This window comes from Phallusia mammillata, chromosome 6 (assembly GCF_965637545.1).
Source record: "Phallusia mammillata chromosome 6, kaPhaMamm4.hap1.1, whole genome shotgun sequence".
In the NCBI taxonomy this organism is placed as follows: Eukaryota; Metazoa; Chordata; class Ascidiacea; order Phlebobranchia; family Ascidiidae; genus Phallusia; species Phallusia mammillata.
This window is the reverse complement of record NC_137257.1, coordinates 25333287-25347569: the sequence shown is the minus strand read 5'-3', so window position 1 is coordinate 25347569 and position 14283 is coordinate 25333287. Positions and strand designations below refer to the sequence as shown.

The 14283-nt window shown below is 34.8% G+C and overlaps 3 protein-coding genes and 1 long non-coding RNA gene across 9 annotated transcripts; 2 read left to right on the top strand and 2 right to left on the bottom strand.

Moving 5' to 3' along the window:
• Positions 1-73: 73 nt before the first annotated feature.
• Positions 74-4171, bottom strand: LOC145233996 (uroporphyrinogen decarboxylase-like). The gene is made up of 5 exons (XM_080098767.1): positions 4035-4171; positions 3527-3733; positions 1587-1759; positions 1193-1335; positions 74-883 (listed from the first exon to the last, which is right to left on the bottom strand). The coding sequence occupies exons 1-5, from the start codon at positions 4133-4135 to the stop codon at positions 419-421; spliced, it is 1089 nt and encodes a 362-aa protein (XP_079954893.1). The 5' UTR covers positions 4136-4171; the 3' UTR covers positions 74-418.
• A 615-nt stretch (positions 4172-4786) lies between these two features.
• LOC145233367 (uncharacterized) lies at positions 4787-5481 on the top strand. Its single transcript, XR_013861071.1, has 2 exons — positions 4787-4895; positions 5100-5481. It is a non-coding gene; the product is annotated as an uncharacterized LOC145233367 (long non-coding RNA).
• Positions 5199-7603, bottom strand: LOC145233366 (uncharacterized). Of its 6 annotated transcripts, none has more exons than XM_080098082.1 (4): positions 7567-7582; positions 7036-7225; positions 6653-6750; positions 5199-6554 (listed from the first exon to the last, which is right to left on the bottom strand). In XM_080098082.1, the coding sequence occupies exons 2-4, from the start codon at positions 7077-7079 to the stop codon at positions 6373-6375; spliced, it is 324 nt and encodes a 107-aa protein (XP_079954208.1). In that variant the 5' UTR covers positions 7080-7225; positions 7567-7582; the 3' UTR covers positions 5199-6372. The 6 variants fall into 6 exon arrangements, with proteins under 6 accessions (XP_079954208.1, XP_079954207.1, XP_079954206.1 ...); XM_080098081.1 differs by having other exon boundaries at positions 7553-7571; XM_080098080.1 differs by having other exon boundaries at positions 7036-7603.
• Positions 7604-7637: 34 nt separating this feature from the next.
• LOC145233364 (uncharacterized) lies at positions 7638-13985 on the top strand. The gene is made up of 11 exons (XM_080098079.1): positions 7638-7838; positions 7902-7982; positions 8686-8827; positions 10399-10533; positions 10908-11112; positions 11279-11466; positions 11759-11823; positions 12169-12298; positions 12462-12590; positions 13007-13134; positions 13595-13985. Exons 1-11 carry the CDS (start codon positions 7741-7743, stop codon positions 13695-13697), a joined length of 1404 nt encoding a protein of 467 aa, XP_079954205.1. The 5' UTR covers positions 7638-7740; the 3' UTR covers positions 13698-13985.
• The last annotated feature ends 298 nt before the right edge of the window (positions 13986-14283 follow it).

Here is a 14283-nt window from a genome sequence, read left to right as displayed (position 1 = left end):
AGTACATTTAGTTTTGACCTTATGGTAATAAAATTCAAATGTTACTAGATAATTCTTATGAATAGAAAGACTCTTTAAATTGGCAGTGCTCTTTATTTTTGCGTAAGCAACGATACATTTTACTAAACAACTGAAAATTGAGGTTATTTTAGATTTAACCTAATAACTGGTTTAACAAGAATCCATTGTGTCATACTATTCAGGACAAAAATAAAAATAGTTTATTTTATATTTACTAGTAGGCAATTCAATTTGTTTTTTGCATAATCAACATATTTTGTTGTGCACTTGGTGCTAACATAAAGCAAAAATTGAACTTTGTAAAGACATTGGCATAGGCTTTGAAAGAAAGACGAACAACAATACTTTGTACATTTGACCAACATTTTGTGGAACTGAATTGACAAACAACAACAAATCATTGCTTTTGTATAAGTTCTTCAGAACTTCTGTGTACAGCTTCAACAAAAGCATTCAAATGTTCAGGTTCCATATCAGGATGCATGCCATGACCTAAATTGGCAATATGACCTTTTCCTCCAAATTTCCTCACTATTTCTGTTGTGCGCTGTGCAATACTTTCACATGACCCATATAAGGCAGCTGGATCCAGATTTCCTTGCAGGGATTTGTTGTATTTTTGTGCAGTGCTTCTTGCTTTCTCTGGGTCCATTGTCCAATCTAAACCAATCACATCATATTCAGTTTGTGCGAGAGATTCTACAGCATAATGAGCCCCTTTTGCAAACACCGTCATTGGCACTGGTGTTATATCTTCGCTGATAAGATGTTGTTTTACTTCACTGGCAATTCTTCGGAGGTAAAATAGAGAAAAATCATTGAAAATGGTTTCATCGAGAAACCCGCCATGGCTCTCAAACACCTAAAAATATCAAGAGATATACATTCATATTACTACTGAAGCTACACAATATTATAGACTATCCATTGCATATTATATATTTGCAAGGCACCACAGTAAAAAAAATAGAGACATGAGTTGTTTGTAATAAGTAGACTACAAACTTTTCAATAAAGTCTGAAGTTATCACTGTTTGCAAAAGATGTAGTTATTTCATCATAATAGGCATTTGCATTATCTTGTTCAACTAAAGTTCTTGTCATACAAACTTGTTGTACTTAAAAGGAAAGTATAGGGTTTATCCTTTTAATTCAAGTTATTTATGGTTACCTGGAGTAACTGGGCACCAGCTTTAGCTTGTCCGACCAAATACTTGACGATGACATCAGTAAGAATACTCAGTAGCTTTTTACTTTCCTCTGGATAGCGATAAAGCCAGAAACGAGATTTTGAAAAGGTTGTTGATCCACTACCTGAACAGAAACTGGAGTTAAATTTGGAATTTCACATTGACTAAACATTTACTGTTAATCTCAAATCCCAAAGAAAACAGTTTACAGCTTTGCATATTCTGTTAAATAACAACAAAAGTTTGGCAAATTGTTTTCAACCAAAATCATTTTTAACATAAAAAATAAAAAATGGGCGAAATATTGCAGAGGAAACTTTGGTAACATAGTGCAACACCAAACTTTTTTTAGCAATCTCTTAAATACTTGCTTGCCTTCAATCATGTATGACATTAAAGTCCAAGGTGCACCACTAAATCCAATGAGAGGAACCTTCCCTTCCAACTTTTGTCGAGTAAGAGTGATGGCTTCGAAAACATATCCAAGCTCTTTACTGATGTCCGGTGTCGCATTTAGCTTCTGGATATCGTCAGGAGTAACAAGAGGACTGCAGAAAAAAGATGTAGTTATAATCTGTCATTAGGTTCTGATCAGTTTTGCAGATAACGGCTTAGATCAGAGGTCGGCAACATTTTAAACAACGCGTGCCAATTTACTTGTTGTTTCCATGTGTAATGATAAGAGATCCCGAGGCTATCAACTTTACCAATGCAAACTAGAAGAGTGGCTTTCTGATATACTTCCATTTTATATATTCTATACGATATTTACCAATTTACTATACACATCATTTGATCTACACATATGATTTTTTTGTAAACAAAAACGAATGGGTCTCCACACGCGAGTTTGTGCAGATTTACAGTAAACAAATGTTGCGGTGATTTATAGATTCTTAAGGACAAATTTTTAGAAAGCATTAACCCAACAATAAAAAAAATTGTTCGTATTCTTTTTGCACTATTATTGTCGTGTAATTACAAAAACATTAAAAAAAACGTAACAAAGACTTAAATCTAATCTCTTGCTTTGACCCAAATATAGTCCTCCAAGGTCGGGTTTTGAACACAATTTTTTTTAGAAAGCTAACAGTTGTGTTACAGATACTTTAAATTAAAAACCAATTTGCTACAAGTGTATACATAACAAATTGTTTTTCATTTAACTTTGTTTCGCAAAACGATTACCATTGACCTGTAGTAACCTCTTAGGGTGCACACGCCAAACGACTGTTTGACCCTTTGACACCGTTTTCAATAGCACGCCGTCATTCGTGTTTAACAATACTGTTAAGCCTAATTCATACATGCCTTGAGTATTGACTCCTAAATTGATTGTCAAAAAAACGCTACGTTATGAAGAAAGTTCTGAGCTGTGTTTGTAATACCGACTAGTTGACCTTAAGTAACCCGTGATCATGCGGCGTCCAACCTGACAGTGAGCATTAAAAAAAAAACACTTATTTGGCAAAAAAGTCAAGTTAATTTTTTCATCTTAACTTTTATTAACAAAGTTTTTCTTGACATATACAAAACCGAAGCACGGTTATTAGGCTTAAATCACGTCATAGGTGTAAAACCTTCGCCAAAACTAAAAATGTGAGTGATAACTTAATAAAACGACATAGCATTGCTGTGCAAAACAGCTGGTTTCTAATCACTGAAACGACGTCTCGTAAAACGTCTGTCCGACGTCAAGCTGAGCCCTCCCGCTATCGTAAAACAGTGAGTTACTCTCTTGGTACTTCTGCCTACAGTGTCTTTCTTGACCAAACGCGTGTTAGACACATTTACGTTTCGGGGGCCTGTGGGTGAACCTCTGGGTCATACAAGGTCAAAATTCACATGGACCATCTTTAGACCAATATGTGTAATGTGTGTAAATTTGAAAAAGTTTAAACCATTCTTTCTTGACCAAAACGTGGGAACAAATCCGCGTTAAAAATTTCACGTTTTGGGGTGCTGTGGGTGAACCGAGGGATCAAACGGGGTCAAAATTCACATGGACCATCTTTAGACCAATATCTGTAATGTGTGTAAATTTGAAAAAGTTTAAACCATTCTTTCTTGACCAAAACGTGGGAACAAATCTGCGTTAGAAAGAAAAAAAGAAAAAAGAAAAAAAAATATAGACAAAAACAATATATGTCCCCTTCAGGGAAGGGGACCCATAATAAACCATTTTCAACCATTTGAAAATGGTGCCATGTTTAAACCATCTGCGTAACAATGCAAAGCTCATAGGTTACATTTGTAAACAAAATACAAAACAAAATGCCACACAAATTTACGGATGTTTATAAATCTTCACATACTTGGGAAAAACTGGTCCCTTTCCTGGCACCATTTGAACTTCCATTCCCAATGCTTGCGGAATAACGAGAATGTCAGAAAAGATTATAGCAGCGTCAAGGTCCATTCTTCTTAATGGTTGAAGAGTAACTTCACAAGCAAGTTCAGGAGTGCGACAGACCGTGAAAAAGTCATGTTTGCTTCTGACTTCACGAAATTCAGGAAGATACCTAGTAACAAAAAATGAATCTTTTATTTTTTTGTTTGCTTCATTTTTATCCTGAGTGGGTCGGAAATGAATGGGATATTATCATGAAGACAGAAGAGTCAGCTGCTGAGATGTTTGTTATATCGCAAGGCAGATGAACCACTTTATATTATATATTTTAACTTGGTTTAGTCCATACAGACAGAAAAATACAAGCAACCAAGATAGGGTTTGAACCCATAGCCTTGTGAACACAAGACGGTTGGGCAAACCACTCAGTTATCTTGTTGACTTGATGCAATACAAGATCCAGGCAAACTTACCTTCCAGCCTGTCGCATTGCCCATACTGGAACCTTCTCCACTTTTTCACCTCTAGCTGCTCTCAAAAGTAAATCATTTTTCATTGCTGGAAAGGATTCCATGTTAATAATAGTTTTGTCAAATAACTTTTTTCAAGAGCAACTGTAATAATAAAAGCAAATTTATATTAAAGCAGCCTAATTTAATCACACAGACATTTCACAATATAAATATATGCATTATAGAGTAAATATCCAAAGAATACCCTACAAAACCTTATTTTCTTTGGATAATTCTATGGTAATACCGACGACAACCGAACACATAATTCCAGAAAAATTTTGTAGAGAAAGGCAATCTGATTTTTGTTACGTAACCTATAAATTAGCACGTACGGATTAAACAAAAACATGAGTCATTATTTAATGCTGAATCACTCGCCGAAAATTTTCCCCTAAACTGAGAACAAATTTTGTTTCTATGTTAGAAGTAATTTTTTTGGTTCTCATTAACTTTTTTTTGGTATTTGATTTGCAACCTCTGGGAAGGGCATTTAAATTGGTTCTAAAATTACATATTTGCAAAATATTGGATAAAAATTTGTCATACTATATGAAAAGCTTTCTAAACAATAACTTTTCAGAACTTACAAAAATCTTGATTTCATTTAAAACTTCCTTATATGTAATAAACTATTTTTTTACCTATTTTAATGCTTTAAAATTTCTCAAAAATTTATTTTATTTTATTAAATTTATTGGTTCTTTGGTAAGCACTTTTTTCCAAGGAATGCAGCCTGACTACCATGAATAAAAATGTACGCATTATGACGTCACATACCGTTGTAAACAAACTGGCGCCAGTTTGTGTTCTTGGTTTTAGGTAGGTTAAGTTATATTGTGTACGCTCTCAAAAGGAGTTTGAGGTACTTATTAAACATTAAATGCGTATAAACACTCCCATATAAAAGATTCAATGTTAGGGTTGATTCTGATGAAGTTTTGCTCCTACTCATGAACTTCACTGTCCTGTTTTTTTAATATATATACTCGAACTATTTTATTCAACATCGAATTTTTAACACAGTTGGGAGACCCAGCCATATTGCGACTTAAATGACTAACAAAACGGAACTGTTCTCCCTTTTTAAATGGAAACTTTTTCTGAGAAATGAAGACCACAAAGCTGTGCAAATGCCTTTTTATTTTTGGTATAAACTCCACCCAGAACCTACTACACCATACACAATGTTTTGATCATGCATTAATATCCTAACATAAAACACAGTTTACTGGCTAGTTTGAAGCAAACATGTTTGCGATTTTCTTAAAAAAGCATTTAATCATACAATTGTAACTAAAGAAGCCATATTTTTGTTTTAAACAAAAAAATCCATGTTTCACATTCTCTTTCACATTTCTGTTTTGTAACATTTTACTGTTTGTGCCAGTGCATTGCAAAAGGCTGTTTTATTCATAAATTAAACACACATAAAATATGAGTCCTTTAGTTATATGGAGTACAAGCCTGTGACTGTCATTAAAAAGGCAAATTAGGTAATCATATTGATTTTGAAATTGTATTGTAAATGAATCAATAAACAAACATCAGTTTTTCAAAAACTTCAGAAAGAAAATAAGGAATATTCATTTTTATTACAATATTAAACTGAAAGTATACAATTTGATTGAAATAAGCTGCAGACAGTGCACACTGTTTCGACCTGATTGAAATAGGTACAGTAAAATTTGACCGTAGTGAGAAGGTTTTTACCAACAAAAATACCAAAAACACATTTGCTGAAAGATGTGGCAGGTTTGTCAATTAGAACAAAAACCTCAAGTTATTGGTATATTTAGCTCCTGATGTTAATTAAACCTTAACTGAGTCTTCCTCACAAAATGTAAAAATAACCCAATAGTACCAGGAAAAAAATCTGCACTCAGCATGCATAAAAACAGCTTCCATTATATAAACTATCTTCAAATGTCATTTGTGGTAAATATCATACAAGAAAAAAAAAAATGTTTGTACTACTGTATTCGACAACCAAGTTCTAATTGGTTGGAGAAATGATTAATTTATCAATGGGTAATAACCAACACCCAGACAATATGTAATCTTTATTCTGACTGCCTGTAGAATGTAGACCAGTGGTTCTTAACCTTTTTTTCTTTTTTTTGCACCCCCCTGGGTTTCTTAATTATATAGAATAGATCTAACCAACCTTAATGATTCAGCATCCCCGCACCCCCTAGGAACAGTTCTCACACCCCTTGGGGGTACGAGAACCCTTGGTTAAGAACCCCTGATGTAGACATTGCTAAAGAAATACTAAACCTTTTCAACAAAAATAAAACTACCATGGCAACAGATTTACATATTGTATGAGCAAAAAATTTTGCACATTGGAAGAAAATTTAGTATAGCCATATACACTGCAAAAATACCTGCGCACAATTATCAGCCCGATAACACAGGCGTGCATGCTGGAGATTTTATGTGAGAGTGGGTTGCACAGAAAGAAAGTGTACTGCAAGTCTGCAACCAACAAAATCTGTATTAGAAAATAGAAAAAAAATGTTTTTAAGTATTTCTAGAAGTTGCACTTTTTTCAGTCATAAACACCATGCACTCACTGGATGACAATAGTAACTGACCAAATTTCTTGTTGATGCTATCATCTTGTGTAAACACCACCTCATTGCAAGAAGCATCTTTTACTTGTTTATGAGATCTGTTTATAAATTCAGAATCAATATTGATGTAAAAACCTGAACTTTCTAAATTAGTAAAATTAGCAACTAAAAGTTAAGTTTTTATGAGGAACACAGTGTGTACTATTTTGAGTGAGTATTCATTTTTTAAGGCAAGGGTCTTTGGTTAACTGGACATTTTTGATGAAGCAAAATCCTTTCAAAAATTAGGGTTTTTTTCTGTTAACTTGTGAAGTTTCTGTTATTTATGTCTGTTCTTAATCTGACACAAAAAATATGTTTGTGTTCTGCCATCTGATACCTACCTCACACTTATTGGTTGATTTCTTGTCCCTGATTTCAACACCATTTTGTTGCTTTTGTAATTGGCAGGCAAAATTGTTAAAGTTGAGCAATATGTTCCCAATGGTGATGGTCATGGCATGTCAGTCAGGAAAAAAGGTTTCGCCCATCAGAACCAAATGCTTTCACCAGTGGCTGACTTGATGCTGTAGACTTAAAGGGCACATGACCTGTATTATACTATTTTAGTATACTATAAAATATTTTAAAATTTTAGTAAACTATAGTACAGTGTAGCTGTTCTTTATAGGCTACAGTCTTTCTAAACAAACAAACAAAAATACATTGTGTGATATTAAACAGGTTGCAGACGATGTTCGCGACTTTGCGCAAAATAAATTACAATTCAAAATGTTATCCGTAAAGTTTTTTTAACAAAAATAGTTGGTGCAGACTACATGTCACATTATAACAAGAAGCAACAAAACCGGTATCACCACGCGCCAAATTGAAACCAACTACCATGACGGAAACAATCACCTGGCTATAGTTACCGTAGTCAGGCTGCATTCCTTGGAAAAAAGTGCTTACCTGGTTCTTTTGCGTATGATTTCTGTTGAATTTCACAACTGTGTTCAGTGAAGCGAGTCTTTGCCGAATGCCGACAAGAAAAGTGTTTCGTTTGTTTTTGGTTTTTAGTGTTTATTTCGACATTTTTTAATCTTGCTATGATAAGAATAGATTCATCAGAAGCGTATCCTGCAGAAATCGAAGGGGCAAACAAAAATGCGTTTCAGAGCGCTGAATTTACACTGAAAAAGTCAAGGTAAAGTTAATTCGCTGCGTTTCACAACAAATACAAGTTTTTTAAACAAACTTTAAATCTTAGTTGGATTTCGGATGAAGCTGCAAACTCATGTGCAATTTGCAAAAGCAAGTTTAATCAACTAAGAAGACGTCATCACTGCAGGTAAAACGTTATCAATGCAAAGTATCTAAAAACTACAGGATCACTTAAAACACTTGAACTATTTGGTGCACCTTAGCATTACTTGGTGCACTTCAATTTGGCTTGGTGAATCTTGTGTTGCTTGGTGCTAGAGTTCCCTCTCGAGAAATCTCGAAAAAATCGAGTCTCGATTTTCGAGAAATAAATAAAAATTTCTCGAGAAAAATTACGTCACGTATCTTATACAAAAAGTAAATGCGACACCTCTTGTTACGTGTAATTTTTGTTTCAACTCGCCTCTAGAGCGGACTGGGCACATAACTTTCTTATTTTGCTTCCGAAACAGCGATTTTTAACGTGCGTTGCCGCTAAACTTTCACCTTTCCCAGGCAGAAGTCACGCCTGGTTTCGTAAGATCTTTTACATTCGCTTCGTTTTTGGCTGATTTGCTAGCGGATCACTACTTGCGATCGCAACTAGAAGCGAAAAAACATACATCGGAAATTTTTTTGTTAGAAACTCGGCTTAAATAAAAATTTCGAGACTCTCGAGATTCTCGAGAAATGGATTTTTAATTTCTCGTTTCTCGAGAAATGAAAAAGTCGAGAAATAGAGGAACCCCACTTGGTGCAGATTTGTATCATTTAGTTCAACTTTGTGTTACTTGGTTCATCTTTACAATGCTTGGTGCAGTTTTACCTATATAATATCTTTACATTTTTAGATGTTGTGGACTTGTTTTGTGTAACAAATGTTGCACTGAGAAATTGCCGCTACCCCAGTATGGTCTTGATGCCCCGGAGAGAGTTTGCAATGCATGTGTACCCGTAGCAACCTGTGTCACAATGTCATATTCAAATGATCCGGTATGAGTCTTTCATGATTTTGAAATCTTTGTTGAAAAACAGAATTGCCACTAAATTATGGGTCCCCTTCCTTGAAGGGGACACATATTGTTTTTGTCCGTATTTTTTTTTCTTTTTTCTGTCTAACGCTGGTTTGTGAGACGCATTTGGTCAAGAAAGAGTGCTTCAAATTTATTTAAATTTGGACATATGTTAGATATTAATCCAAACTTGATCCACCTGAAGTTTGACCCCAAATTACCCAGCGGTTCACCCACAGGCCCCCGAAACGTAAAATGTTTTACGCTGGTTTGTAACGCTCGTTTAGTGAAGAAAGCGTGCTTCAAATTTATTGAAATTTGGACATATGTTAGATATTAATCCAAACTTGGTCCACCAGAAGTTTGACCCCAAATTACCCAGCGGTTCACCCACAGGCCCCCGAAACGTTAAATTTTTAACGCTAGTTTGTAACGCTCGTTTAGTAAAGAAAGAGTACTTCAAATTTATTGAAATTTGGACATATGTTAGATATAAATCTGAACTTGGTCCACCTGAAGTTTGACCCCGAATGACCCAGCGACACACCCACAGGCCCCCAAAACGTAAATGTGTCTAACGCTCATTTGGTCAAGAAAGACACTGTTGACGTTGGACAAACGTTTTAAGAGACGTCGTTTCGGTGATTAGAAATCAGCTGTTTTGCACAGCAATGCTATGTCGTTTTATTAAGTTATCACTCACATTTTCAGTTTTGGCAAAGGTTTCACACATATGACGCGATTTAAACCTAATAAGCGTGCTTTGGTTTCGTATATGTCAAGCAAAACTTTGTTAAACAAACTAAATATGAAAAAATAAACTTGACTTTTTTGCAAGATAAAAGTTTTTTTTAAATGCTCAGCGTCAGGTTGGCCGCTGCATGACCACGGGTTACTTAAGGTCAATTAGTAGGTATTACTAACACAGTTCAGAACTTTCTTTCGCCATAACGTAGCGTTTTTTTTTTAATCAAATACTCAAGGCATGTATATATTAGGTCAAACTTTTTTATTGTTTTTGTAATTATAAGACAATAATGGTGCAAAAAAATACAAACAAAATTTTTTATTGTTGGGTTAATGCTTTCTATAAATTTGTTCTTAAGAATTAAAAAATCACCGCAACATTTGTTTACCGTAAATCCGCACAAACACACGTGTGGGGACCCATTAGTTTTTGTTTACAAAAACAACCATATGTGTAGATCAAATGATATGTATAGTAAATTGGAAAATATCGTATAGAATATATAAAATGGAAGTATATCAGAAAGCCACTCTTCTAGTTTTAACTGAACTTGCATTAATTTGTTGCCGATGACAATAGTTGCACTGTAGCATTTTATGTAAAGATGACTATACTTTTTGACTTTCAATGGCAGATTGTACCAAACAAACATGTTTATCTTTTTATTGAATAAATAAATCTAACTTGCTTTCACTTCCTGTTTTTAAATTGTTTTTGTATTTATGCCTTTGGATTAATATTTTTGTTTTTTTTCTTATTTTTTTAATGCATTTTTTGGCAACCATTTTTTTGTTTCCTTTTAGGCTTTTCATCTTCGGGCTGTGACTGGATTGTCAACGCTTTGTCGTGATTCACCAGCCTCTGTTGTGACACTAGGTGGTGCTCACATGCTCATTTATTTGTCAAAAAAGAAGTTGAAAACCCACATGCAAACCTTGGTATGAAAATATTGTTTTCCAGATTTTGCAAACTGGTGCATAAACCAAAAAAGGATGTTTCTATTTTTTCTGCAAAATTGCACTGTCAGATGTCGTTCTCTGCTTATGAGTCTTCATTTACATCTTTGCATAGGCTTTGTAAACCTGTGGCCATGTAAATTATAACCTTATGCAAAAAGAGTATGCATAAACTTATGTATAAGTTGATCCATCATCAGGAAAACTTAACAGACTGAGTAAGATGCCAATCAAAATGCCACATTAACAAACCAATGAAGGCATATTGTGTCAGACCTAGAAATGTTGGTTAAAAGTGCTGGTAGAGCAATCATTGTTAATAAACCAACCAATATTTATCTTTGTATATTTTGCAGATGCACATTTCAAATGGTTTGCATTCCCTTGCAAGACATTCCAGTATAGTTGATTGGCTGGGTTCGATCGGAGCCTTGAATGCCGTCAGCAAACTGCTTGAGCACGCTGAGACATCATCACCCAAAGAATCGGTTCCTATGATAACTGATGCTCTTAGTGCACTGAGAATTTTTGCAAAAACTAATAATTCCTTTAAAATGCAAGGTCAGTGAATGTACAACACAGCAAATTCTTGTATTGATCAAGGGTATCATTTGTTTACACAACAAAATACAAAAATGTCATCAAGCAAGAGTCGATGTTTCAACTCTTTCTAATTTTTCTCAAAAATCAGTTTTTCATTGTTTACAAACAGTGTTTTGTGTTTTAGCGATGGACGCTGGTTGTCTTCCATCTCTTTTGCAACTCTGTAACCATAGCGACCCAAGCATTTCTCTTGTTGCCACAACAACGCTCTGCCTATTGGCTGAGTGCCCAGCCAATCAGGCAGCTATCATCAATGAACACAATGCATTGAGAGCGATGCTCTATAAAGTTGTTCAGTCTCCAGATGAGCAGGTAATAACACCTTTTGTGTTTCTGTTTGCAAAGGTTAGTTATAAGAGATGTTATCACATAAGAACCTAGCAGTAGCTTTTAACGTGTTGGTTCCTAAAGTAATGGTTCTCTTTTTTTTAAGTTTTTGCTTAAATCTAAGAATGTAAAGGGTTTTCTGCACTACTTCATTGCATGCAAAATAGCTTGTTTTGCTAAGACTGAAGGGAAGGGCTTGAAAAAGTTTAGATAAACTGCCCAAGTTTTACTGTGTTGTTTTTGTATTAGTGACTTACAAGTATTTAACTTTTTGCAGGTCACTGAGCATGTCCTCCGTATTATGGTTGTGTTATCCAGTGGCTCAGATGAAACAAAACATGTGTAAGTTTATTAATTCATTGTTAAAAAGAAACTTTTCTGTTCTTTTTTCTTCTAAACTGTATTGACACATCAGTACACTTTTTACCATTATATGTTGCCCTCAAGCATGTCCTCTTTTCCAAGCAGTTCTAGGACCCCCTCGACTGACCACATTTTGCCAAAACTCATTGTCTTGTAAAACAACGCTTTATGATATGGTGTAGCTGCAGCATGTTCAGCCATTATCCATCAGTTGTGCCCTCCACTGTTTTATGTCCCATAATGCTTTAATGTTGCGCAGCTCTTCTCAGCTTGGTGATTGTTTAATGCAATTGTGTTGGTTGCAATTGGGTTTATTTTTTCCAGAATATCATCTGAAGATGCAACATGCGGTGGAGTCTTCGCCGAAGCCTTACAGTCTGCGCACAACAATCTACAAATTAACGCAAATGCCGCAAGTGCCATTGCAAATCTTGCTACGAGCGAAAGAGACCAGGTACAAAAACAACTGTTTCATGTCAGATTTTTTCTGACTATTGAGAGTGTTTATTTGCAACCCAGCAGAGCTACAAAAACTACATCTAAATTAGCCAAGACGATAAAATGAGTTTGGTGTACCATCAATCCATACAAGAAATACATCTTGCTTTTATTGGCAGGTACTTCTGCAATCCAGTCTTCGTGCTGTTCTTGCACAACTGAAATCATCTCATCCTGATTATGTGGCATTACAGCTGATACGAGCGACTGCAAACTTTTCAACTCACAGTGCACATGCAAGTTCACTGGTAGGAAAATTGCAACTATGTTTACCTCAGTCACTGCTGAAAGTTTCAATTGAACACCACCACTAACTCCTCTTGTAGTGCAAATCATAGTGTTTTGTTAATATACAAAAATTAGAAGGATTTATAAAAGCTACAGTCTGCCTAAACACAGGGGATATGATGTTGACACAAACAAATCAGGTGAACCATATGATCTGTTTAATTGCATATGGATCTTAATTCTCAGCTGTAGCTGTTTGTCAACAAAGTTGTTCAGATAATTGCATAAAAAGGATTGAAAATGGGTTATGTGATGAGCACATTCTTCTGTAATCTGTCATGGGCTTTAACATGCCTGTCTAGTTTAATGTTATTTATAAAGAACAAAATTTGGTGCCTTTTTATTTTTGCTATTTTGCTGATTTTTGTGTTTTTAGTTGCAACATCTCAACACCATTGTGAGTTATCTCAACAAATCTGGTTCCAAGTCCAACATTCATGCAGTTCGGTGCATCGTAAATTTGCTCAAACACAGAAACGCTGAAACAGTTGCAGCTCTTTGCAGGTAATCTGTATCATGGTAACTTGGCTTTATTAAACAGATATATAGGTATGGTCAGTGGTGGGATTCCGATGGTTCGCACCGGTTCCATAGAACCATCTCACGAAACTTTATTAAATCAGTGAACCGGTTAGCATTACTGGTTAATGTCAATAGACTTTTTGTAACAGAACTGGCTGAAAGCTATGAATTTTGTAATAGAACCGACTGACAAATTTGAATCCCACCACTGCGTATAGTTTAAAAAAGTGTTGACAACCTTTTGATAACAGTGTGCCAATTTACTTGTATGTCAAAATGGAAACAACTTCATGTGCTAACTTTAAAAAATATGTAACTTTTTTTTAATTGGGGACAATATTGGTAAACACAAGGCTACAGTAATCATTCTTTGTTCCATTTTGATTATTAAATGCCTTGAAACTCATAAATATTATAACAACTTGTTTACATCTTTAAATAGAAATGGAGTTTCCGATTTTCTTTTGCGTTTTACTGAACACGATGACGTCATTTATCAAGTGATAGATGCGCTGAACAGAACAGCACCCCCTGTGATGTCATAGAAGCAGTATTATCTTCAACGAAAAATGAGATTTGCTTTGTACTTTTGGAAAATCAGCAATTTTGACAAGTCATGTCTATTTGATTTTCACTCAAGTCATATATTCCTTTTTAGCAGCAATTTTGTAGCCTTGTTTTTATACGTGCCAACTTTTTAAAGTGCAATGATTCTTCGTGCAATCAATAAATCGTTTCATGTACCTCGCGTTGATCAACGTATATTGTGTGCAATGTGTGTTTTTCATACTTTGTGCACTTTTATCAACATTCAATAAATTGTGCAGTAGTTATTCGTTGATTCATATATAGAAAGTACATTTGTACAATATTGTTTGACAATTCGACATTCGGTTTTAAGAAAACAATTTAAAAGTAAAAAGAAAATTCGTCCCCCAGATAAATTAAATAAATTTAAAATCGTCGCGGGCGATTTTTGCAACGCATGAGTGCACCTTTCACGCACGGTTGCGTTGGACTTTAAACTTAGAGAAAAACCAGTAAGCAAAAATTTTAAACAGTTTTAACGCAAAATCAAATGCGGTTTGAAAAGTCTGGTTTCCTTAGCTGGGAAGTTTTTATCCAACTTTG